Genomic DNA, 24,859 nt, shown 5'->3' with positions numbered 1-24,859 from the left:
CAGCCGGAATCACCCAAACTTGAACGATCACCCAGACAGACGGTAATCAACTAGTAGCTACAAGGGCCAAGCCATCGGTTTGTCGAGGATCTTTTTTTCTTTTCTTTTCTTTTTTTTTTAATAGGTATCCTTTATTATGCATGGCTGCCTATGGGCATTGTCGAGGAATCTTTGACGAGATTATCCAAATCACTGGTAGTGTAATAATATGGAATCAGATGCTAGCTCGGGGGTTACCGCGATTGTGTGGATTGGGGGAAATGAGAGGTTGTGCTCCAGGCAGCGGGGCGAGGCAAGATCTTCGGGCTCTCCCTCCTCTCTGCTTCTTGCTTCCCCTGTCATCCTTCGAATTGGCCCTAAATTGAACATTCATCCTTCTTCAAGGGTCTTGGACCTTGTGACATTCGTCCGCGAAAGAGTGATGCCAGGTAAACTAGACTACATGTTGGAGGGGGCCATCTGCTACGTTACCTTCTCTTCGCAGCCAATTCATCTTCAGTCTCCTTTGTAGAATAGACGTTCTCATGTTGAAATATGTAGATAAGCTCGAGTACGGCGAGGAGCCCAGGTGATTGTGGTTGCACACAAGCTTCGCTGTACATAGGTCAGGTCCTGGGGTCAATCCCGTTTTTGCCGTAAAGAAAGCGATAGGCCATACACAGTTTACTGCTCAGAGCTTCCCAGATATCAGTATGACAACTACGACGTGCTTCAAACGCCATCGACTTGTGACTGTAGCAGCCATGACCCCACGTCCGCCCTTTTCCACCCATCAAAGACGAACAAACTATGTTGACTGCCCAGCCCTGGAGGTGGTTAATAGGTCGTATGTCCGAAAGTATTTCACCATATGGTGAAGCTTCATTTACACAAAATTATAGCTTTACATATCCTCATATCCCAGGGGAGCGCCCAGCCCTGGGGGGACAGAGGCTCCGTCCTTTTCCCCACCGGATATTAACTACTACTATAACTACTACTACACCATTACTACTACATCTGCTACCCACTGGTTTGGGAGCAAGCAGATATCTGCAATAACATCCTTGGTAATAGATCTGCTCCATTTCACCGTGCCAGGTCAGAATTGTGGGTGTACGTGAATATGAAATTCTCGTGCAGAAGCTACTCTAAAGCTGTCCAGAAGCAGCAATAGCAACTGGGGCCTTGGTCTTGCCGGAGTTGGAACCCTGAGCTTCAACAGCCTTGACGACATCCATACCCTCGACAACACGGCCGAAGACGACATGGGCGCCATCAAGCCAGTCAGTCTTGACGGTGGTCAGGAAAAACTGAGAGCCGTTGCTAAAAAAAAAAAAAAGACATTAGCTTATTCGGAAGAGGTGGCTGGTTTGGACATACGTGTTGGGGCCAGCGTTGGCCATGGAGAGGACACCGGCGCCAGTGTGCTTGAGCTTGAAGTTCTCGTCGGGGAAGGTCTCGCCGTAGATGGACTTGCCACCAGTACCGTTGTGTCTGGTGAAGTCACCACCCTGGAGCATGAACTGGGGGATGACACGGTGGAAGGTAGAGTTGGCGTAGCCGAAGCCCTTCTCACCGGTGCAGAGAGCGCGGAAGTTTTCAGCTGTCTTGGGAACGTCGTCGCTGAATAGCTCCATGACGATGCGGCCAGCGGGCTCTGGAAAATAGTTAGTTAATGCCAATATTTGACAGGCCCGGATTACACACTGCCGCCGATGGTGACATCGAAGTAAACGTGGGTGGGCGCCATTTTATGAGGATGAAAGGATAGTTGTGAGGAGAAAGTGAGGAATGGAGGGGTATTCTGGAAGAGCGCGGGGCAGTATTACTGTAGAGCCCTGCAGACCGGGAGCTTGAGCACCAATGATATTCACTAATTCCGAGCACTGCGCCGCCAAAGTGGAGAATGTCTCCACCAAGGTTGGAAGCCGAGTCACGTGGTGTGATGTAGGTCTTGGCGTCACATGACCACAGCCTGAATTCGGCTGATTGTTCCGGTCGGGTGGTCCATTAATCCGATTTACTTGAACTGCCCTAGTCATGATACCCCAACAATGATCTTACACCTGCAGCATTGACATATTGCGCCTTCCAGCTTCTTGTTCTCCTGAAGGCTAAATTGTTCGAATCAGGGCCTATGATTCCAAGGCTCTCTACAAGATTCTCGGCATGCAAAAAAGCGTCGTCGACATGGTAAAGCGTATCTGAGACATAACACCGAATATATGTGTGATGTTCTAGACCAGCATGTCTACTCTGTACTCGATGGCTTTGGGAGTCCTCCAAATCAAAAATCGACCTCGGAAACTCTCATCCATCATTTGCGTTGGAGCTTGCCGTCTTGCGGTGTCGGGGTGGTGAGTCGATTTTTCACAAGTACTGGCGATGTGTTAGGACGTAGCATGATGTGTATACAGCGGTCCCGGGATGTCGAATACGATGTTCCGTCATATTAAGGCCTTTGGCCTAGTGGTAAGCACACCTGGGTGCTGAGCTCTTAACACGATGTCAAGTGGAGCCTCGGAGATACCTGGCAAATAATCGAGACGTACTCCGTAAGATGCGAAAGTTTATGGGAGCTCTGCAGAATTCAAACGCCAATCAAATATGACCTTCCTAAGCGTCAAATCGAATGATTCAGTGTAGTTTTCGCTCAACCTTGAAAGCATCATGGGCCCCGAGGGCAAAGCCTCCCGAGGTCATTCCAAACTGGCATCCCGGTAGCTTCGTCTTTGTACATACGTGCTGTCAGCTTGGTGGATATTTGGGCGACAATCCTACGACATGTCTCACATTGTCTCTGAAATGAATGACACGAGCTTACTACTTATCCCGAGGTCTCTCCTTGCTTTGTCCAAAATCATACAGCTGAGCAACCTTGGAACACCCTTGGAACTTCCAAGTTTGTGTACTCCGTACCAGTGGGTGAATTCTTGAATCCTGAAGTCATACCGTGGAAAGCATGCAAGTCTGATAGGTTTACAGATGTGTTTCATTTGATTGTGATGTGAGTTTTGCCGAGACTACTCTAAAGTAGCAAAGTAGGCTCAAGTTGCTGTAGAGACTGACACAGAATCATAGGAAATCATCCAACCTAGCTGCAGAAGGTTCCTTACAAGTTACCCTGGCCGGCGCTTCCAGCAGGGTCAGTGCTAGCCTCGGAAGCGGTGGCGAGGGTCTCGCCCTTCAGGTTCGACAGAACGTCGGTGGAGGAGCCGGTCAAGGTACCTCCGTTTGAGTTGGCGACGCAAGAGCGACCGATGTAGGACTCACAGGTGCTGGAGGCACTATCGGCAGCGAAGAGAGCACCTTCGAACGACGAGGACTCGAGAACGGTGTCAACATTGGAGAAATAGTTACCCTCCGCCAAGACGTATCCACCAGACCCAATCTCGAAAGCGTGGCCAGAGTTGTCGTCCCAGTAGTTGTTGACTGCATGCAGGTAGGTGTTGTCTTGAACCTTAGGGGCACGTCCACTAGTCTTGTACAGGTAGTTGCCCTTGAAGGTCACCTTGTCGCTGGAGCCATCCAGGTACACGTTCCAGTAGTGGTGACCGTCGCAGGTAGCGGAGTAATCCGATTCGCCATCAATGTAGTTGTTTGTGATTGAAACTCGGTTATCGGCTTCGGTGCCCAGAACGTAGTGCTGGCGACCAATGCGAGCGGTCTGGTTGATGAGTCAGTCTTCTTTCATGGGGGACAATAATATGGGGAGGAGTCGCCTACAGTGACGTGGTCAACCCAGACCAGGTCAGCTTCATTTAGGGTGATAGCGTCACCACCCCAAACGTACTGAGGGTTGATGTCGGTAACAGCGATATTCCTGTTGTCAAAGTATTAGCGTGTAATTCTGATTAAACGCATTTCCATATGATGGAAAGGCACAATCAAAACTTACTGGATGATGATGTTCTTGACACCGCTGACCATTCGCAGACCACGGCCCTTGATACCGCCATTGCTGCCCTCTCCAATCAAAGACTTGTTGGAGCCGACGGTGATACCAAGCATACCGGCATTGTTGCTATAGGCATGTTAGCATTGTGGCAACGTTGGTAGCCCCGGAACCAGTGCAATGCTTACTAGGTAACAGTGGTGGTAGCCGCATCAGGTTCGTAGTTGGTGCACCAGTCATCCTTGTTGATTGCAACCTGACAGGCGGATCCAGTACCCCAAGGAGTGCAGCCACTGGTGGTGGTGGTACCCTCAGTGTCGGTAAAGTCAAAACTGTAATGTCGTCTTTGTCAGCCTGTGGTCGTCCACGAGAAAGCTCCACATCTTACGTCTTGCTCAGAACAATAACACGGGCCTCATCGTCACCGAGGTAAGAGACCAGCTCGTCGGTGGAGGAGGGGTAGACTGGGGTGGCATCACCACCACCGGTGGCGGAAGATGCGAATCCCTCGGGGGTGCCTGAGACGCCAACAGCGGCGACCTTTGAGGCAATGGCGGCAATGGCCGTGAGAACAAATGCGTACTTCATTGTGGAAGTCAGGGAGTATATAATGAATGACAGTGAACGAAAAGCAAAAGAAACGATGAAGGGAACGAATAAGGCGAATAAAACAAATAGAATGTAAGAAGAAGAATGGAATTGTCAGAGAAGGAGTCAGGCTGTGGGACTTATATAGTTGCGATCTTTAGTTTCTCGACCATCTGATACCATGGCTCAGGGGGCCAGGACGCCTCTAGGGCTTAGTTCTCGACGAAAGTGGTTTCGGAGCCATATGGATGAAATAAACACCTGGGTCTCCGTAGTGGAGATGCCACCGCCGATCACTCGGCGACTGTTGCTTCGGGAAGGCGATCGTCAGCAAAGCTCTTCTCCGAAACACCTCCATCAATCTTGGCCAATCATTTCCTCAGCCGGTCCGGAACGGAGTGCAGAAGCGGTGGGGGCACTTCATTTAACTATGTTTCATCTTGATGTCAAGTGTGTCCACGCTTGTCCATGTACTCTTGTCTTTGATTAACCGTCAGGCGCTTTAATTTGTCTTCACGGCTAAACCATCACTTAACTGCCAATATCAGACCGGATCGGTAAGACAGCATGACGTGTCTACTATGCATGCCGTGTAGACAGGAGCGACAGCTTTCTGATTTCTCTAGCGCCGGAGCAATCTGTCAGGTGAACCGAAGGACCCAGTTGGACGGCGCCAGACCTCGAGTTTGGATCACCGAGACCCGAATCGCGTAAGTAGTCTGGGTGCGGAAGGTGACGGGGTTGCGTGAGATAGCGAACGCATCTCTCGTTGATTTCCCGCAGCAAATAATCACGATTCAACCATTTACCCGCTGTCAATTTCCATTGATCTCTCCCGAAGAGAGTTCATTAGCCTCGAAAAGCAGATTCCGGTGTCAACGTGGACGGATTCCCATCAGTCTTTGAAGACGCCTCGATGGAAAATGTATTTCGATGTGTGAAAACAGCTGAAAGTTCGTTGATTGACCACGGATACTGTATCTTAGTTGTTCTAGTGCAACTGACATTGACGTCGGAAAACAATGAGGCCGTCATGACACCGATCAGTGGTTATTCACACCTCCAATGAGCCTACCCCTTCCCTCTACATCACTGTTGCCGGGTAGCGAAGACTGGTGTCATGTTGTCAAATAAGGGTGAAGATTTACCACAGGACGTGGGAATGATGCTCTGCATGCCTGACAGCACTGTGTGTTTCTCGCCCTCCAGCTCGTGCGAGGCGTCGGAAATTTGGTGCGTTTGCCTGGTCTGTACTTGGAGAACCCGCTTACGATGACCTCGACGGTGGCCCCGGGGTATCTCCTTGCTGACTGATCAGCCTCTATCTCTTAACCCGGCCGTAGAGTAAGTCAAGAACAATGCGGCGAGTGTGATGAGCGAACAATCTAAGCGGGGCGAGCAAAGCCAGGAAGGAAATTCCAAGCGGGCTCGAAAGCTCAGTGGGGGCTGATCTGCCCGCCTGCAGGTCAAGGATCTGAAGATCGACTCGTGGTATGGTAGTGCGGCCGAGTACAGATTCAGCTTCAGCACGCAGCGACCTGCGCGGGTGGGTAAAGGGTTCTTCGGTTGCAAGGGCGGCTTGAGGATGGCTCGATTCGTACGCGAGAAGCGGAGATACCTATGGTTGGGCCATCAGGCGCGGGCTGGCGATGGCTTACATCACGGGCGACCAGAGAGCGCCAGAGAGCGCGAGAGGCTTGTCCAGATGATGCCTCCAGTTTATGGATTTGAGCTCATGTCTCACAGAAAGGAACGGTCTTCGGAGGAGGATGATCAGTGGCAGTGACGCGAAGAAACGGTTTCAGGTGGATTCAACGTCATATGCTTGCACTCAAGTATCGGAAGGGTAGAAGAGGGGGGGGATGTCGCTACCAAAGCAAAGAGCTCTCTGTATCCAGCAACATCAACTCAAAGTCATCGAGGTTTCACCGAGGAAATACCCGTGGACACTTATACCAGTGGGGGCGTGGGATTAGGGACTCCACTCAATCTCTGCGGTGCTCAACCGAAACTGCTTGTGATACCCATATTTGTGTCACAAAGTGAGTGAACTTCGAGTGTCAATCAAGGAATCGGCCTGGAGTCGCATGAACTGCTGCTGGGGAAACTCAAATTCGAGACGTCTGGAAGGAAAGGGACCGGTAGGGACAGGTGAGTACGGAGTATAACGCACCCAAAATTCCAGGAGTGACGCGTCTGTTTTTCAACCGAAGCACGTGACCTCGCTGTACCGGCTCAATGGACTCAACGTGTCGGCATCCGGGTACTATGTTCATTGTGAGTCTTCCAGAGTACGGAGTACATCTAAAAAAATCGGAGTGCCTACAGACTGTAAGTAAAAAAATGCGACTGTGAAAAGCGATCCACTCTGAGAGCAGCCCGGGACAACCGTGGAACATCAGATCGCGGACCAAACACTGCGTGCCAAGGATGCCAAGGTTGGTCTCAAATTAATCTGGGGCTCGAAATGATGATTCTCTATCGTCCAGGAAAAGATCAACCTTGGAAACACAACACTCTGCAGAGCAAAGACTCTGTAAAAGGCATCTGGTTCCGGTATTAAGCTTCCAAGGCTGGTGACGGATGTAGATAGCACACCCTTGGTGAACCCGGACTGATTCTAATGTTGACACAATAAGACGATGCATTTCATTTGTTAACCCTCATTATCCACCAGCTTGCGGATTTTAAGATACAGATCCTCTGCTTGAATAACGAGGTATATATGAGATCTTGAGGTCGACTTTGAAATCATACCTCCCAATAGAACATTTCCACACTGGATCATTCGAAACAGCGGTGCTCAGCGTTGTGCATTCAAAGCAGCATAGGCCCCGATAGGACGGCTCAAGAACCATTACTTTAATGGGGCACGATTTCACCATCCATACCCAGGTCCTGACCAATATGCCCGTCCGGTCCGAATCCCTCATCCATCCCCGGCCACAGCGCTCGGCGTGTGAACCACGCTCAAACATGAAGAGCAAAGCAGCCCAGCCACAGGACGACCTGTATAACTGTGGCTGCAGTGCCAATTCATTTTATCGTCTCGGAGGCAATCAACTCCCCAATCTTGATCGTCGCCAACGCAAACCCTGTATAGGGGAATACGGTCGCCCACCAGGTGATATCGAATTTCCATTCGTGATGAGCAGCAAATATACTCAGCCAACCAAGCATCATTCACAGAAAGAAGGAGAATATCCACATGAAAATTGAACAGAAGACTGTAAAGATGAGCACAACCTCTGCGGTATTGACGTGTGCGGCCAATAGAGTCCCCATCAAACTCGACATATCCTATCAGTAAACGTCGTATGAGCTTCCATCATGGTTGCTGTATAGGTACCTAGGTATGTGGGGGTATGGATCGACGGGATTATGGATTGAGTAATTTCGCATTACAAGATACTTCTCCAGCCCTATAGACTCTCAAGTCGATACTCACAAAGTAGAAATGAGAATGGTCATGGCACTTGTATTCGAAATACACGACTGCCATTGTAGAAGATGAGGGCATCGAGCAAGATTATTCGTTTGTCTCTCTACTGCGCGGGAGGAACCTTGAAAAACGGTGCTAAGATTCACGCCAGTCTTTCGAGAAAAAGACGTGTCATACTTAGTGAGGACTGTAATAGGAACTAAATAGCTTGCCGATTGAACTCGAGTTTTCCTTGCTAGCTTCTCGGTCGACGATTATACGGTCGGTAAACCAGCCCTGGAGCCTCGAGGCACATGGGCAGCCACGGGCTTCGACTCTTTTTCTGGGGTGAGCCACAGCATCATCAAGCCAAAATCGAGTTTCTGTGGTACTGGTCTCTGTCATTTTTCCCAATTTCAATTTGTCTGAGCATTGCTCCGAGTCCGCATGAATACGTTGGCCGGTCGTTTTCGCGAAGTGAACTCGTCGTCAACAAGATATTCCATGTCCACCCCTTCAGGCCTGAAACCCATCTTCTCATATACATGACGTCCCATGCTAGAGGCCTCAGTGACAGACTCCAGATTCCCACGTCGTGAAGCTTCCGCAAGACCCCACTGCACTAGCTGTCTGGCGATCCCCTTTCCCTGGTGCGTGGGATCCACGGCGCAAAGATCCAGAGCGAACAGTGATGGTGGAAACGATGCTTGTAATTCGGCAACCACTTCTCTGCGACGACTGTGCAGTGCCGACATGACCTGCGAGAGATAACGGCGTTCTGATCGATTCCCAGGGTATATGCTTTTGAGGTCTGACGAATTTTCCAGGAGCTCAATTTGCGGATCCCCATGTCCTTCAAGATTAGAGGCCTGAATCCAAATTGCAAAGCCAACAATATTTCGCCTGCCTGCCTCCTGTGGCTCCGGCAGTGTGGCTTTCAGAAACATCGTGTTGGGGTTGCCGTTGCTGTCTATTGTCGTACGGCGCCAACGATCCACCATGCGCGCCGCTCCACGACTCTTCCCCTCCTGTGTATCCCATCCTGGATTCATGGCAATCCAAATCCCGTCCTCCACCTGGCGACCAAATGCCTCGCACACACAATTGAACGCTTGGATGATATCATCAGCTTGCTCAATCAGCTCAATCCGTAATCCCATATCACCGTCGTTGTTATTCATAGACGCCATTGAGAAGTTGGCTGCGCAGATAAAGGTGTGGTTGTAATTCCACGGATTGGATGTCGCCTTGAGATCGAAAGGTGTTCATCCGAACACTTGTCTTCTGCGTATGCCAAGGCGCTAAAAGTGTCACTTGGGATTGGCGTAATTACATCAACGTACGGCCCCGGGGAGGAACTGAAGTGACTACGCTTCCATTCCGCTAGCTCTCTTTCTCTCTCTCTTTCTCGCCCACCCTCCCTTTCCTTTTCTCTCTATACTTTCGCTAGGCTGTTTACACGCTTTCGGACGAGCACGACTACAGCCCTTTACATCACAAGTTCAGTCTACTCTTCATCTTTGTTCTTCCCTCCTTTCTCTTTCGAACCTAACAATGTTCTGATCTATTGAGTCGCTTACTACCAGCTCAATTTGAGGATTTAAGCCGGACGCGCGACCGAGACTTCTACGAGTCAAGCTTTTCTTTGAACTACATATGAAATCCAATCGATGGCACTTCATACCCAGGCTTATTATATAGGCTCTCCCTCTCACCCTCTCACCGACTGCGCTGGGTGTGGGGCTTTTGGCAAAGCTTCGATGACTCAAATCCTGATCCAAGCTCACGCATCATTGACAATACGACTGAACTACGTAAGTGGAGCATAAATCGCTGCAAATCAGTAGATTCAGAACTTTCGGGACTAAACGGATGGGGGAAAGAAAAGAAGAGCGAAAGGGTGAAAGAGCGATAGACCGATAGAGCAGGCCTGTCATCTACTTTCCCTGAACCTCCACCATCTTAACAATTATGAATGATTTTGATCATTGCTTTCATACGCAGTATATGTCACCCATAGTATATGCTCTCCAAACGTGACACTCGAGTGCTAGTTGCCTTCTGCTCCCTGGGCATGACACATCTTCTCACAGTAGTATGTCATCTGCACAGCAAATTAGCTACATATGTATCTCAACGACACAGATGCAAACCCACCTCGTCACCGCCGATATGCCATCCCGCAGAATTGCAGTAATTCCCGTCCTGGACCAATCAAGATATGTTAGGCACTTGGCATTCGCTCACGATAATCTTGGAGTGTAACTCACAAAGGTACAATCCGGACATTTGTCCCATTGCTTGTCTCCCGTATTGCGCTGTCTATAAAGATCACACGCACACTTGGTCTCACTTGGCAGAATCTCATAATCTTTGGACCATGTGTAGCTGGGGCTAAACGGTGTGCCACCTATCTCCGAGTACTTTCTACCCGTGACACAGACCGCGACGTTATGCAAATCAGCTAGACAACTGTTTGTACAAGAATATGTTAACTGTGCTAAAAGCCTACCTAGGAAGTACACTTCAGGGGAAGGTAAAATCATACATACCCTCTGGCAAGAAAAGTCAACAAAGAAACCTTGGAGATTCGCATGGTTGAATTTGCTCTGATGTGGCTGTTTGTGTTATGATAGGGGGAAAAGGATTCCAAGAATAACTGAATCAACGTTGGTATTGAAGTGGCCACCAACCACCGGTGCCTGAGTACTTAAGTAGCATCATGTCACTCAATTTATATAATGTGATATCAGATCTACAGCGCCTGATCCTAAAAGTTTATTCAGCTTCGCAAATGGGATCTTATCCATTGGCTTTGTAGACAATACTCTATGTTAAATCCGCTCAGATGGGGTCTGCGCAATCCTGACTGTCTCAGACTTTAACCTTGTTGCCAACGGTTGCCGCATGAGGAGTAGCAGACGGCTATCAGGGGAAACCTCGGAGAATCTTGGTGCTGGAACAATGCCAAAAGGCAAACATATGTCCAACAACGGAAGTGATAATCAGTTGCACAATTCATCTGTATTAGAAAATGTTGAGGTTGAGGGGCCAAATTTGAGACATCGTGTTCACCTCAATCCCACAAGATGTTTCACTATCTATGGGGCATGCAAGCTACGGCCATACATATCTACTGCCACAACCCCGGAAACATCCATAGATGTCTATATAAATAAGTTTGGCAAGATGAGGATCGACAGAACTCATAGTTCAATATGGTCAAATGCAACGCAATTAGAGAAACCCACGCCGTGCAAATCAAATTAAACAGCATAACGCAGGGGGTTCCGGTGTCGATCATTGCATCGGTCTATCGTCGGCTGCTTACTTTGGCTCTCTATGCGTCACCTGAGGCATTTCTTCATCTCTAATCGCACGTGGGGACAGCGAGTTTGTAACAAATTACTTCCTGAAGGATCAAACAGTAGCCATTGACTATCCACGGTTCTAGTGAAGGATTTTGGGTGGAATAAGGGAGTACGCGTCGGGTACAAAATGTTGAGGCACGGCAAAATTTTGTATATTTAGATGTAGCATGCTCCCGTGGCTTTGTGTGTCTTCTGCAAGGCTCTCCTCTAACAGCTTTTCAATCAAAATCTTATTTCTCAAACATGCTTCTCGTCAGCATCCTGTGTGCTTTGCTAGGCATATCTGTGGCTGCTAAGCCTGTGGTTCAACGACACTTCAATAGCACCGCATGGACTTCAGACTATGTTCTTCAACCCGAGGAGGTCATTCTGTTTGGAGAAGGCCGTAGTAAGTGAGATTGCGCTCGATTGACTTGCTAGCCAACCATCTCCTGACCGCCGTCGTCTAGTGGAGGTCGTCCATGAAAGTGTCTATCGCCAAATTCTCATCTCGCAGGGGCTTTCTCATTCTGTGCTCGAGATCAATGACGTGTCTCTTGAAAGCCAGGCCGTTCGCCAAGATACATCCAAAATTGAGCACCGCGACTCATGTGACCTCACTACTGCGGTCATCACTGATACCACACAGAGTTTTGTCGATTGGGATGTTCAAATGTCTCCTGTTGTGATTGGCACTGGAAATGGGATTGATGTATCTGTCAGCTCCGGTTACAGTGTCAGCAATGGGATTAGCGTTAGCGCTGGCCTCGATTTGTCTCTGGTGAAGGACAAGTTAGGAAGCTCAGTCGGCGTTGACTACACTCGCACTTGGACTACGCAGACCGTTGTGACTGTAAAGGCAACAGTCCCAGACGGTTACTCCGGTGCGATGATTACAAAGCCCATCAAAACACGAAAAAATGGTAGGGTCTTAAGGGGCTGTCTGGGGTCACAAACTCAAGATGGTACGTTTTCCGCTGATTCATTCCAAGATGGATCCTACGCAGGGGTAAAGTGGGTATCTGGGGCAATTACAATGTGTGCCAAGAAGGAGTTCCCTCTTTCCCGATGCTCGGGCAATGGGAACTTCATTTGAAGTTCAATATCATCAGGCACAAGAAAACGAAAGAGATACTTGGGCGCGAAACTTTATTTTCGTTGGTGGATATTTGAGTGGTTTTGTCCCTATCTCACCCTTCTCTGTCCAAGTTCTTCTGTGAATCGTGAACCCCTAGTACCTTCTACTCTATGTTCGAGCTTCGAGGTCATCTAAGATTTAGCTTTCAAGTCAAGTGCTTTGCGTGCATCCATAATTATCTCGGGTCAGATAAAATATAATGATGATCCAAGAATAAAGATTTTTCGGACCGGTAGTAATCATTTTGATTATTGATGGAAGCATGGTGGGCGGCTGGCGAAATACCAGAGTTACCTAGCTGGAGTGAAATTTGTCGACCGAATTCAAAAAAATGGTTGGATCGACGGGAGTAACGCAAACAGACATGTGCGATATTGTAGAATTGTGAGAGACGAGAAGGAAGAAGAGGGAGGGAAAGAACCTCTCACCATTCACCATTTGCGCTATCTAGGCCTGGAAGGAGCATAACAAACAGGACATACACCGCCAAACAGGTTGTATCAACGAAGAAAAAAAGGCAGACATGTATAGACCTGGCTAGGACCCGCGGGTACCCTCCATGACCCTGACCCTCACCTCACCATACGGAGGTCAGGGTCCGAGACCTGGACCCGCGAGGAGGGTCGTACCAAGGCCAACCCTTATGAGGGTTACCTGCAGGGACCCTGAGGGTCGTCAAACATAACAAACAGGTAAAAAACATGACTGGACGTCAATTACATAAATTATGTAGAAATAGACTGTATTCTATTGTAATTGTAAACTAAAACTTCATTACTATATAATCTTACAGAAGGAAACTATATATCTACTTCTTAGTGTATACTATAGATTCATTCTCGAATAGAGGTTTTAATTATGAATAGTTTATATTGTACCTATAGCATAGTGTTTAGTCATGGTTCTAATAAGCTTAGAGTCAAACTATATATCTATCTAGTAACCTCGACTTCTTTCGTATCCTACCTAATACACGATACTATATATTAGAAAAAGATAATAATAGGTTCTCTTCTAGATCTATAAACCTATTAATATTAGCATCTTCTTTATTGCTAGAATTAACTATAGGCCGTTTTCTAATAGCAATTATTAAGAGTAATAATATATCTAGGGTTACTTACGTAATTAATATAATAGTCGATATATTAAGATAGATCTTGATATCCTTTTTCTTATTATCACTAATAGTCTTAAAGATATATATCTAGATATTAAGTACTTCTATTGAAGCTGTTATCTTATAATCTAAAAGATATTTTTAGAGAATTAGCTATTGCTCCTCCTTGATATTAAATCTTATTATATATATATACAACATGATATTACAAATAGTCTCTAGATTTAATAACCTCTAGTAATAGTAATATATATCCTAAATAGAATTAAATAGATATTTAACTTTAATACTAGTTGCTAGAATTAATATAATATCATAGACAACACTTATAAGAATAGTGAATTTTCTTTAATAATCTTTTTAGAAGATCTAGATAGATTTTTTAATAATATCTAATTAGATAAAGAGATTAGTTATATAATTTATAGAATAATCTTATTTATTTACTACTCTAGAGATATTTAATAAGCTTATTATATTACGAAGTAATTAATTATAATAAAGAATCACTGTCAAAGGTTTTCTTAAGCTTTGATTTAGTTATTGATAACTGGCTATTAAACTATATTATATCTAGTGATATATATTAGCTATATCTCTTAAAAAAAGACTAAAAACTCTTGCAATATTTCTTTTTATAGTCTCTTCTTATCTCAGGATCTAGGTTCTAATCATTTGTTGAAAAGAACTCTATCTTATTCAACGGTATCAGGATTATTTTAATTATATAGAGATTACCTTCAATATCATTCATATCACTATAATATTTTTTCAATTTCTCCTTTACAACTTCAAAAAAGGAAAGTATTAGCTATTTCTAAGAAACTTTCTTTCAACAAAGTTATCATATCGATCTTTTAAAATAATCAAAGAGCTTATTATAAATCCTAAAGATAAAATAAATACTCGAGTCTTTAATACGATAAACTAATATAATAAACGTAAAAAAAGGCTAGAGAATATAAAGTAAATAGTCAATCTATCGCCATCCCTCTATACTCAATATAAAATAGGATTAGATATAGTCTTCATAGTACTTATTGAATATATTATAAAGTCTTTTCACCCGCTAGAACATCAAGAATATCAAATTCCATCGTATACAAACATCCTAGATTAGAAGAAGCCTTATCCCAGTGTTATTAGATTAAAGATTCAGAAAGACTTCTTTACATTTAGACCTCATCTTGGAAGGTCTACTAGAATGTAGGCAGGAAGAAAAGAAGGCTATTCGAAGAATAGTATTGTGCGTCTGAAGAGAAAAGAAAAAAGAAGAGAGAAGCTATGGAGGAGCAAGAACTAATAGACAGGAGGGTCACAATCACGTAATCCACCAACAACAAGAACTCCCTTCCAACATCCCCCACGAGATCATCTATCCATCTCTTCGAAAAAGAGCTAGCAATAATGTAAGAAAACGTAGCACAACATCACCAAGTTCATAGATAAGAAAGGGTAAAGGGGTAAAACAAAAGATGCATCTAGGGTCTAAAGAATAAGTAAAGAGTAGTCTAGTAAACAAGGTAAAGTAGACTATATAGGTAGAGCGTATAATATCAAATAATATCTCGATTAGGAAATAGAGATAGTTTCGTAAAGAGATGCTTAATTATTAAAAAATCCTTTCTAGAGAGAGGGGGAAAAAGCGATTTCTTTTTATACGAGTAAGAAATTAGGCGAAAGGGTGTTAGTGATAGTGTTTTTTACTAATAAAGTACTAGTATATAGTTATGTCAACGAGCTACTAGTATAAAAATCTATAGTATAGAGAGCTATAAAGATTATATCTATACGAAGTATACTGTCAGAAAGCTTTCTTAAATTAAATATAGTTATTTAACGTTAAAATAGAATATAGATAAGAGATTTAGTAAAGCTATTTGCTGCTATTTCTACTATAGAGATCTTTATAAAGATGACGTTACTAGTTTTAACTTCTTCCTAAATCTTATAAAATCATATAAAGATATATTTTGTATTTATATAAAAAACAGGGTTTTCAATAAATACAATAGCTCTATTATTATCTATTATGATTTTAATAGATTTAAAGACCTAGATATAAAACTTAATAAGTAGATAAATAAGCTAGATAGCTTCCTAGATTATAAAGGTTTACACAATATACTTAGATTTAGTGATCAAAATTATAATATAAAGCTATTTCTTAAAAATCTAGAAAATAGGTCCTTCATTAAATATAAAGACAAAACTAGATATAGAAAGAATACTTTTAAAATAAAGGCTAGACTAATTAGCATTAAAGTATCTAATAAGCTTTAAATCTTGATATTTAGAGATAGGATTAGGGTCTATTAATTTAGGATTAAGTATATCACACATTTGATTCTTAGCATTGTAAACAGTAGTGGAGCCTTTAGCTAGATAGTGCTACTTGTCTATAAAGAAAATATATAAGTCCTTTAAGCCTTATAGATAACAGAAGACCTATTTAAGGGTAGCCTAATACTATTTGTCTAGATTGGTTATAAAACGAGTTAATTTGATGATAGGAAATAAGATGTTAGGACAGGTAGATACTATTAGCCAAATAAGAAAGCTAATCTACTCCTAGAATTAGACCTCAACAAAACCCAACTTGGGTCCAACTTTCAGAACCTAACCCAACCCGCAAGTCCAAAAATTAAACCCGTACCCAACCCACGGGTTACCCGCAGGTTAGGTTTTAGGTTCTTAACAAACCCGTGCTAGCCCAGAGCTAGCATAAATCGCCTAGAAAGAAAGATCTTAACGTACACAACTTGATAACTACTTACAATTAATTACCATTCTTTATATATATTCAGTTATAACTAAATAATTCTTTCTTTTAGAGTAGTTAATTATTTGAAATATTATAAAATGATTATATTTATAAGATCTATATAAAAAGTTACTATTATTTTACTAATTGAATTTACAAAATTAGATAATAATAATATAGAAATCCTATATTTATATATTTCAGCTATATCTATAATAGAAATATATATCTGAATATTATAATCTCCTTTTATATATTATAAATTATGGTTTCTCTTAAACTTTTAATCTAATTCTTTAAATTTAGATATTTTTATTATTTTAATAAAATAAATAATATTTAGATTTATCAAAAATCATTATAGATAATAAGATTTCTACAATCTTTATATCTAAATTAATATTTAAAGACTTAGATTAAAGAACTTAAAAGAATTAAGATTTAAAGATAGTAACATTTGACACGGTGAGCGGGGGGCCGAAAACGGCTCTCATTGCACGGTCGTCCTGCCGCCCTTGACCGCCTGCCCGTCTCCGCCATCCCATTACCACTTTGGGTTTGGCGCCCTCACCCGCACTCCCGTTCGGGCTTAGTGCCGCCGCTGGCCGCTTTTACCGCCCCCAACCAGTCTTCCATCTATAAAACACCGCTCGTCCTCTCCGCAGCTTTGTCGACGCACTTTCTCTTCTTTTTCCTTTCTGACCCCCTTTCTCTGGTCTCCACCAACTTCTGCGCACTGGCTCGCCACCTGATGCATCGCCCCTTTCATTTCACCGGAGATGTCGCTCGATCCACCGCTCAGCCGGCTCTAGCCAGCGTTGTCTGCACCGCGGACCGGTCCCTTGGAGATTGATGCTTCGAGATCACGAAGCCCTCATCATCTTGTGTGCTACGATACCAGTGCTTCTGCTTAATTGGATTGTACCACAATAATACTAGCTCTCGAGAACACATGTTGTTTGCGAGCCTTTCTCGCTGAGCGCCTCGCTTACTCTGCTGGCTTTTGGCTCGGCCGGAGGACAGTGTCTTGGAAATCCGCGACACGCATGTCCTGATTTGCCACATTCCATGCGAGGTTGCACCGTACAGCCTCTAGTGGTGAAGGCGCGCCCTGATCCGCTTGGTCGAGAGTGCCTCGTGGTAAGACTGTCGTCATACTTGGTTTCATCTGGCCTTTGTTTCCCAGTCGACGAGACTTTGAGCGAGAACGCCGTGATATGAACCAATGGCGAAATTGCCGCATCTCCGCTTTGTCTCAATCGATGCCAAGCACTGCATCAGGAGGCCGACGATGGTCCATTCTACACAGACGGCCTCTAACCACGCGCACGAATGAGCAACTGGAGACCATGCTGACGGACGCTGTGGAGCCAGGTTACAATATGACGCCACCACGTATGCGGAAGCTTTGCCGATGGCCTTCGGTCCCTTGTTGTGAAACCGGTGTGGCTCTACGCCTTGGATGAAACGGCTCGGATTGAAGGAGGTGGACCGAGTCCTCTGTGCCGCCAAAGGCAAGCCTCGTCTATAAGAGAGACGACAATCCCTTCGAATTGCTCAATCTGACAGAAACCCATCAATTTCCCCCTTTCCCTTCCCCTTGCACTTGCTTTGTATCCCATACCCCCATATCTGAGTGCCCCTTTCTTGTTCAGGTTCAAAACTACATCCACAGGACCCTTCTGGCTATACACCTTTCTCAACATGTCAAGCACCAATTTTCGCCTGGAATCGTTTCGTCCATGGAACCCTTTCCAAGACAAAGGTCAGCCATTGCGCGACCCTCTTGATACTTCTCGCTACCCTAGTCCGATCTTAATCACTACCACCCCGCCAAGCTCTAATTATAGCGACCATGGCCCAAAGAGCCAAAAGATTCATTCCTGTAAAGCTGAGCGACACCCTCTTCCTGCCCGCCCGCCGACGGAGGTCTGCTTAGATGGGTTACATTTGGAGGCTCAAACCACTTGACGAGAACCGGAGGGCCTAGGCTGGACACTTTCCGCTGTTAGTGACCTAGAGTCTCTCAACTTCGAGAATATTTTACAATCATAAAACAAATTTGGTGCTGATGAAGTCATTTCTACAGCTTTTACCAATGAAATGCCCTGGGAAATAGAGCATCAATTCTGCAACTTTGTATTGGATGACTCGTATCCTATCGATTTTGCCAAGCAGCATTCTCAAAGTGTTGATCTTAGAATCCCTACTTAAAATGAAGAGCTTCTAAATATTGAAACAATCGATCCTGCAATCCTAAATGACCATGCATCTCCAGTTGCCGAACAGGCTTAAAGAACTATAGATATCGCCGACCTCGTAGCACATCCGGAAAAATGCCCCACGAAGTCAATACACTCTCAGCACAAAGTCTCGTCCCTTCAATATAGACGGGATTCAAAGGGGATAATAGACACTGACTGCCAGACCTCAAAAATAAAAAAATGGTCGGGTACGAGACAAAGGCATTTAAGAAATAGTTCTGCTCGGCCTAAGAAAGGTTCCGGCCATCGTTAGAGCATTTCTTTCCCTACAGTCTGTGCCCAGTTCTCGACCCTTTCAGTCGAAGACCGACTATAGTTTCTGTCCTGGCTTTTTGAGGGTACGTTAACTCATTGCTCTTCCACGCCCTCTAGCGCCGATGCCTATTCTGTATCGGGATGTATCTTAAGCCAATATGATGATATAAATGCCAATTGTGATCACACGAGCTTAAACACTTGGGTGATTGACACGTAGCATACCTCTTCCAGAAAGGGACTACCATGGTCTGTGGAGGAAGACCGCCTTTTGATAAAGCTCAGAGACAAGCAAAATCTCGCTTGGTCGGAGGTGGTCAAGCAATTTTCACGAGAATTCCCCGGGCGGAGCGAGGGGTCAATACAAGTGTACTGGAGCACAACACTGAAGAAAAAACGGCCATCTTTCCCCATTGTTCTTATTCCTTGACATATTGACATTGAGCTATTACTGATAGAAGCATCTAGAATATTTAAAATATTATATGTGTGGGGTTGATCATTTGCATGAGATGCATAGTAGAAGACATGCAAAAGTGATATAACGTAGCCACGCATAGGAAGTCAAGTTCGTGAGGCCCGGCCATCGATTTTTACTTGTCTTGAAATTTTTTAGAAATTGAATCCAGGGATAATATAAACAGCGGATGATAGCGTTAATCAGTATCGAGGATTATTGGCTGTATATTGTAGAGGCATACAGGCTCTCAGGCTGAAACAATCTCAACGCGCCAACCACTCGAACTAGAAGAGATTTTCGAGACGCCGTATACCTGGACTAGCCAGTATTCGGAATGGCGCATTAATGACAAGATGGTTGACTCTGCGGGCTATGTATTGCATGTTACGACACAGTTCTTCCGGTATGTTCACATTTACTATACATGACATGTGGGTATGGGAATGGTGCTGAATGACCATGTACCGACAATACAATGCGGGGAACTCACGGTATTTTACCCCCCATCCGAAATGACATATGCTCGGGCGGCTCATGGTAGATTCAAGGTGGGCTCAGGGTTGGCTCAGGGTAGGCTCAAGGTGGGCTCAGGGTTGGCTCAGGGTAGGCTCAAAGTGGGCTCAGGGTAGGCTCAAATTACCCAGCGCCTCCTCGGTAGGTCAACCAATGACCATACAATTATCAACGAAGAACTATGACGTTGTCCTCGCGTCCCCGCTGCTCAAAAATCTCGTAGCAAAAAGCAAAAGAGATAGAGAAGAACAAACTTCGCCTTGCATTTTTGAGATTCTTTTGTTGTATGGATGATTTACAAGCGGATATCATACGGCTGAGCATTTAAAGCTCTTTAGAGAACACGGGCGAGCCTTCTACTGTGCAATCGCTATGGGAAAGGATAAAAGTTTCCTTCAATACTCCTATTGGTGGCTGACCCGCAGACAAAAATAGAATTGCGAAGAATCTCGGTTGTGTCTTGGAATAACGTAGAAATCGGATATCTGGAGAGCCTTGACAATAAGTATCATGCGAGGTGATCAATGATGTCGCATTCTTTGAGATAGAAAATCCCCAGACCAGATGTGCGACTATCCTATCAAGCCAATTAGTTACAGTAAAGATGGATTTACCCAATGCGGTGCCGGCGGGTCAGTTCTCTCCATGGATAAGCGTGTCTGACGTTTTTGGGAAGAAGCGTCTATCCCTAGCAAGCCATAATTTTTTCTAGCCAGAAAAATAGCGGAAGCAAGGGGTTCAAATTGGTTTGTCTCATTAAATTCGAGATGCTCTGGTGAGTATTTAGAAAACAGAGGAGCGATCTATTTTGACCATTTCGCATATGAATTTAGCAAAGTTGAAGCTGAACCAATGACAACAGCCCTGTCGGAGCATGTATGGGTTCTTTAAGATTATCACTATAATGGTGGTGGAAGGAAATCTCTTTTCTTCAGCACATGGTTTTATTTTCTTTGTGAGGATCGGGCCTAATGTGAAGTGGCAGATTGACAGAGGAAACAATGAGGAACCAGCGGATGTGATAGAACCTAGAGAAATATTGATGTTGAGTTATTCAAATGGTTTCAATCTTCCTGTCAAAAAGCCATGGGACCTCTAATTTTATTCACCAGCAGCAAGCAGACCCCAGGGCAGCTATAAGTGTCTCACGTATACATAGATGAGAAAAATGTCTTCCAGATGAAAAGTGAATGTTGATAGAAGCTATATTCGACTTTTGAAAACGTAGCGCGAGAAAGCAAAAGAGACAGATTTACTCGCGTTCAAAGGGACCCAGATGCACCGTGTAGATCTCGAAAATCATATCTCTATACGTCCTATGTACTTCATGTATATCCCTAATAGCAGCCGAAGAAACTCCTAGGATACTCTTCTTATTCCCTACAAATTGAGAAACCGAAACCTCTCTGTTAGACCTTAAGCATGTTGGCAGTTCCAATGTTTTATCAGCGATCTCACATTGTGTCTTTTCAGCCAATATAGCATATGGTTCAGCCCAAGCACATGCAATCCATCACAGCTCTACAAAGCATCCTCAAGGTTCCACCATGAGATTCTTAGAATACATGGTCAGCCCTATAGGGAACATTTCGATTGCTCCTAGAACGAGAGAAGCATTTCCTGGGAGCTTCTCCTAGATCCACAATCCAAGTGCAATCATCAAGAAATCTGGCGGCCTACTTAACGTGGAATGGTTCATGTATAAATAGTGCTCCTCCTTCATCCAAACCTCCACTATTACATGTATAACTTTGCATTATTTCAAACGTACAGCCAGTGCACTCAATTTTGTGCGTTACAGTACCACCATCGCACCACCCACAAGCACCGCGGGTCATCTGCCACCAGTTGTTGTATGATTCCAAATAGCCGCCATAAATCTTTTTCATGAGGTCCAATCTAACTGTCTCTACATTCTTCAGCTTTTTCTTCAATTCCTCCACTATATCTCTTCGCTCCTATCGGCCATACCATACTTCAAAAATCCGATGCACCCGCGAAATTCCTCATTACCAAACGTGCGTCAATCGAGGTAAGTTCTCGATATGCGTTTATAAAGCAAGCGTTACAGACCGTAAAAGAGTGTCAGACCGGAAGCCTGCTCTTCCAGAGCCACAGCCAAAGCAGCAATTGAAAAAGCAGGAACGAGCAGCATCTATTGAGAAACGGATTCAATAGAGGGCTATTAAGCCACAACACATTGAACACAAACAGTCTTTGCAGCACAAGAAGAGTACAAATGAAAAGATACAACACTCCATAGAGCCCACAAAGGAAGCAGACAACAAGGATTTAGATCAAAGTTATTCTGGAAAAGACAATTTAGCAGCTTATGAGACGCCCCCAAAGAGTATCGCGACTATAATTACGAAGAAAGCTTTGATTTTCCAACCAGAATATAGCCGTGTAGCTAATAAAGATATCTTTGAATGGCCGCGAAGCATATTAGTATCACTGCCAGCACAGCTCTATTCACAGATAACCCCTCCAGTAATCAATACCAACCTACGAGAAACCTAAGACCACAAGGCTAACTGTTGACAAGACTTCTTTACCTCTACGACCAAACTTCAATCTTATAATATCTAGTAGACACAATTGTGGTCTATATACGACCCACTAATTGTTGTTGGTATTGAGCTCCCTTTTCGTCTCGTCGATGCTCCCTATGGATTTAGAAGCTCTATAGAAGGTTATATATCGCCGTGACCGTGACTAGGAAGAGAGCTCTGTCTTACAGCACGGTCAGCTTCAAAGGTGGCTTATCAATACGCGAAACGTTTTAACCAAATCTGACGGGCTACACACAACCACATTAGCAGACATAACTCCAAACAAGATACATTCTATTCATAATTGAACAATAATACACCCCCTCACTCAAGTTTTCTAGCTGAAAGCTTCCAAAGCGAGCACCCTCCGTACCGGCCGTTTAGGGCGAGGGCAAGCATCGCGCTAATTTGTCTTGTCTTTGAGGGCATTCGGGTTGATGAAATGGAAGGATACGAATCAAAGGAAATATAGACACGCGACAAAAGTTTCCTGATAATGATGGCATCCCAGCTAAAAGAATCGCCGTTATTTGGCCCTAAAGTTTCAATGCTCCATTTACAGTCTATGATATTAAGCCTTCAGAAGGCTTTCCAATATAAAGAAATTCGGGTTTCCAGCAAGAAGTTTCGGACTTTAAGGATTGAAAGCCAGTTAGAAGTGCTGGGATATTATCGACGGGCATTTCTAGCTTTCGACCCAACACTATTACCAAAGATTTTAGCCTCATTGAGCAAAGCTGAGAATATCACTTACAGCACTGGGCAGAACCAGCTTACCAATATAGAGAGATGCTTGGACAGAAGTAAGTAAATCGACCTTCAGGCTGATCCAGCGTTTAACATAAGTACAGCCAATTTGGCTTTGCGGCTGGCCAACATTTTCACTTCACTTGCGCTAGATCGTTTGGACGCTGCTTTCCAAACTATCCGCGAGATTCAACAGTCAAAAGCTAATAAAGTCGTCGCTATGGAGATGATGCATGTCAAGTCATTCGAAGAAGCATACAAGTTAAACAGAATTAGTAAATCCTCGTAATTTGAATTGTAACACAGAAATTTCTAATAGTTGCAGAGCCCACCATTATTCGTGTTTTTCATGTTTCACCCTGAAACTGAGAGCGGTTATCGGAAACCCAATATATCTCTTTTAATGCCCTTTTGAAGAACCAGAGAATGGTGAATAAACACGACTGTGTGAACGATGAGGCTTTTGTATTGAAATGAACATGGGCAAAGCCCTACGCGCTGGAAACGAGACTATAAACCTAATTCTCATGGGTTACAATACAATTGTTTCTCAAAATGGGACTTGATCCGATTTCTTATCTACCCCGGCGATTTAGTCTCAAAGCACATAACAGTTGTCAGCTTCCACGGATTTTATGATATCGGTCGATTACCAACTTCGGCCTCACGTGTTATATTCGCTCACGTGAAAGCCCGGACCAGCTATTACGGGCCCGAAGGAAAGGCTTCGTAAAAGCTTGATATAAAAGCTTCAGATTTGAGGCACAGTCAGTAGGGCTGCAAGAGTGAAAACTAATATGATATGTTCGACGAAAAAAAAGAGAGAGAGAGCTTGGGATTACCTTTACCAAGATTAGGCTAGAAATGCGGCTGTATAATCCACATTGTGGAAGTGTCTGTGAACTTCTGATCCATATCAGAGATTGGGTTGACGGTGAGTTGATTCCCGGATCCATGTAGCCCCCAAGGAACCTGATGCAGCCTCTGCAGCCTCGTGTCTATTTCTTGAAAAATGAGGCTCTGCTCCCTGACGGGCTCACTAACTCCTCTGTGAGGCTCTCACGTATGCATTAAAGTGGATAGCGTCTCAAGATAAACGACCAATATCAAGGGCGACTAAATATAGTCATTTCTAGATACAAACCGTAGCGCAAGGAAGCAAGAGAGACTGCCTCACCTTCATCTCATCGTTTATGCTTCACGTATCACCCTGGCACCCCTAAGCTGCGTGTCCCTAGGTCATTTGTAAACCCCACTTGCCATAAACAATATTGTTGAAAGAATACATTAAATGAGGGTGAACGCAATGAATGAACACTACGATAAAATATAATGAAAATATGATTAAATTCAATACATTTTTTAAATCAATAAAGCCAGCCATTCGTCTAAAAGACCAGGTGAAAACTTTCCGTACCAGTAAGAGAGGTACACTATCTAACTAGCATATTTATAGAGCCATGTTAAAACACTCGATCGATATCACAAATTGCGATTCATGTTGTGGAAGTCTGTTCCCCTGTCATATTCACCGCCACCCGATTTCAAATTACCGACTAGAGGAATGAGTACGGAATGAGGCTCACGCTCAATTCCCCTTGACTAAAAAATGCAAAAGAACTGAAGAACCAGCTCAATAATGTAAGTGCAATAAGAAAGTCATCGAAATCAATCTGTTCATATAAGTATGGCTTCCTCCTGATGTTGACCCGCCTTTAAACTTTATGAAATTCCCCTTCACACCTCAATTACCTATTTCACTCCCAAAGCCCTAAGTCAAACCTACAATCTATTCCCAACAGCCTCCGAA

General features: G+C 44.3%; 5 protein-coding genes across 5 annotated transcripts; 2 read left to right on the top strand and 3 right to left on the bottom strand.

The window, feature by feature from the left end:
• Positions 1–1,130: 1,130 nt before the first annotated feature.
• N7506_008233 (peptidylprolyl isomerase) lies at positions 1,131–1,732 on the bottom strand (the record flags this gene model as incomplete). The annotated part of the gene is made up of 3 exons (XM_056957526.1): positions 1,131–1,305; positions 1,363–1,639; positions 1,690–1,732. 3 exons carry the CDS (start codon positions 1,730–1,732, stop codon positions 1,131–1,133), a joined length of 495 nt encoding a protein of 164 aa, XP_056806916.1.
• Positions 1,733–3,094: 1,362 nt separating this feature from the next.
• On the bottom strand, positions 3,095–4,465 carry N7506_008232 (polysaccharide lyase family 1 protein; the record flags this gene model as incomplete). The annotated part of the gene is made up of 5 exons (XM_056957525.1): positions 3,095–3,649; positions 3,709–3,805; positions 3,881–4,006; positions 4,066–4,209; positions 4,266–4,465. 5 exons carry the CDS (start codon positions 4,463–4,465, stop codon positions 3,095–3,097), a joined length of 1,122 nt encoding a protein of 373 aa, XP_056806915.1.
• Positions 4,466–6,050: 1,585 nt separating this feature from the next.
• N7506_008231 (uncharacterized protein) lies at positions 6,051–6,251 on the top strand (the record flags this gene model as incomplete). The annotated part of the gene is made up of 1 exon (XM_056957524.1): positions 6,051–6,251. One exon carries the CDS (start codon positions 6,051–6,053, stop codon positions 6,249–6,251), a length of 201 nt encoding a protein of 66 aa, XP_056806914.1.
• A 2,051-nt stretch (positions 6,252–8,302) lies between these two features.
• On the bottom strand, positions 8,303–9,076 carry N7506_008230 (GNAT family N-acetyltransferase; the record flags this gene model as incomplete). The annotated part of the gene is made up of 1 exon (XM_056957523.1): positions 8,303–9,076. One exon carries the CDS (start codon positions 9,074–9,076, stop codon positions 8,303–8,305), a length of 774 nt encoding a protein of 257 aa, XP_056806913.1.
• Positions 9,077–11,500: 2,424 nt separating this feature from the next.
• On the top strand, positions 11,501–12,332 carry N7506_008229 (uncharacterized protein; the record flags this gene model as incomplete). Its single annotated transcript, XM_056957522.1, has 2 exons — positions 11,501–11,645; positions 11,707–12,332. The coding sequence occupies 2 exons, from the start codon at positions 11,501–11,503 to the stop codon at positions 12,330–12,332; spliced, it is 771 nt and encodes a 256-aa protein (XP_056806912.1).
• Between the last annotated feature and the right edge of the window lie 12,527 nt (positions 12,333–24,859).

This window comes from Penicillium brevicompactum (assembly GCF_028827555.1).
Source record: "Penicillium brevicompactum strain IBT 35665 chromosome Unknown utg000006l_segment0_segment0, whole genome shotgun sequence".
Lineage (NCBI taxonomy): Eukaryota > Fungi > Ascomycota > Eurotiomycetes > Eurotiales > Aspergillaceae > Penicillium > Penicillium brevicompactum.
The sequence above is the reverse complement of the archived record's forward strand: the minus strand, read 5'-3'. Positions and strand labels throughout refer to the sequence as shown.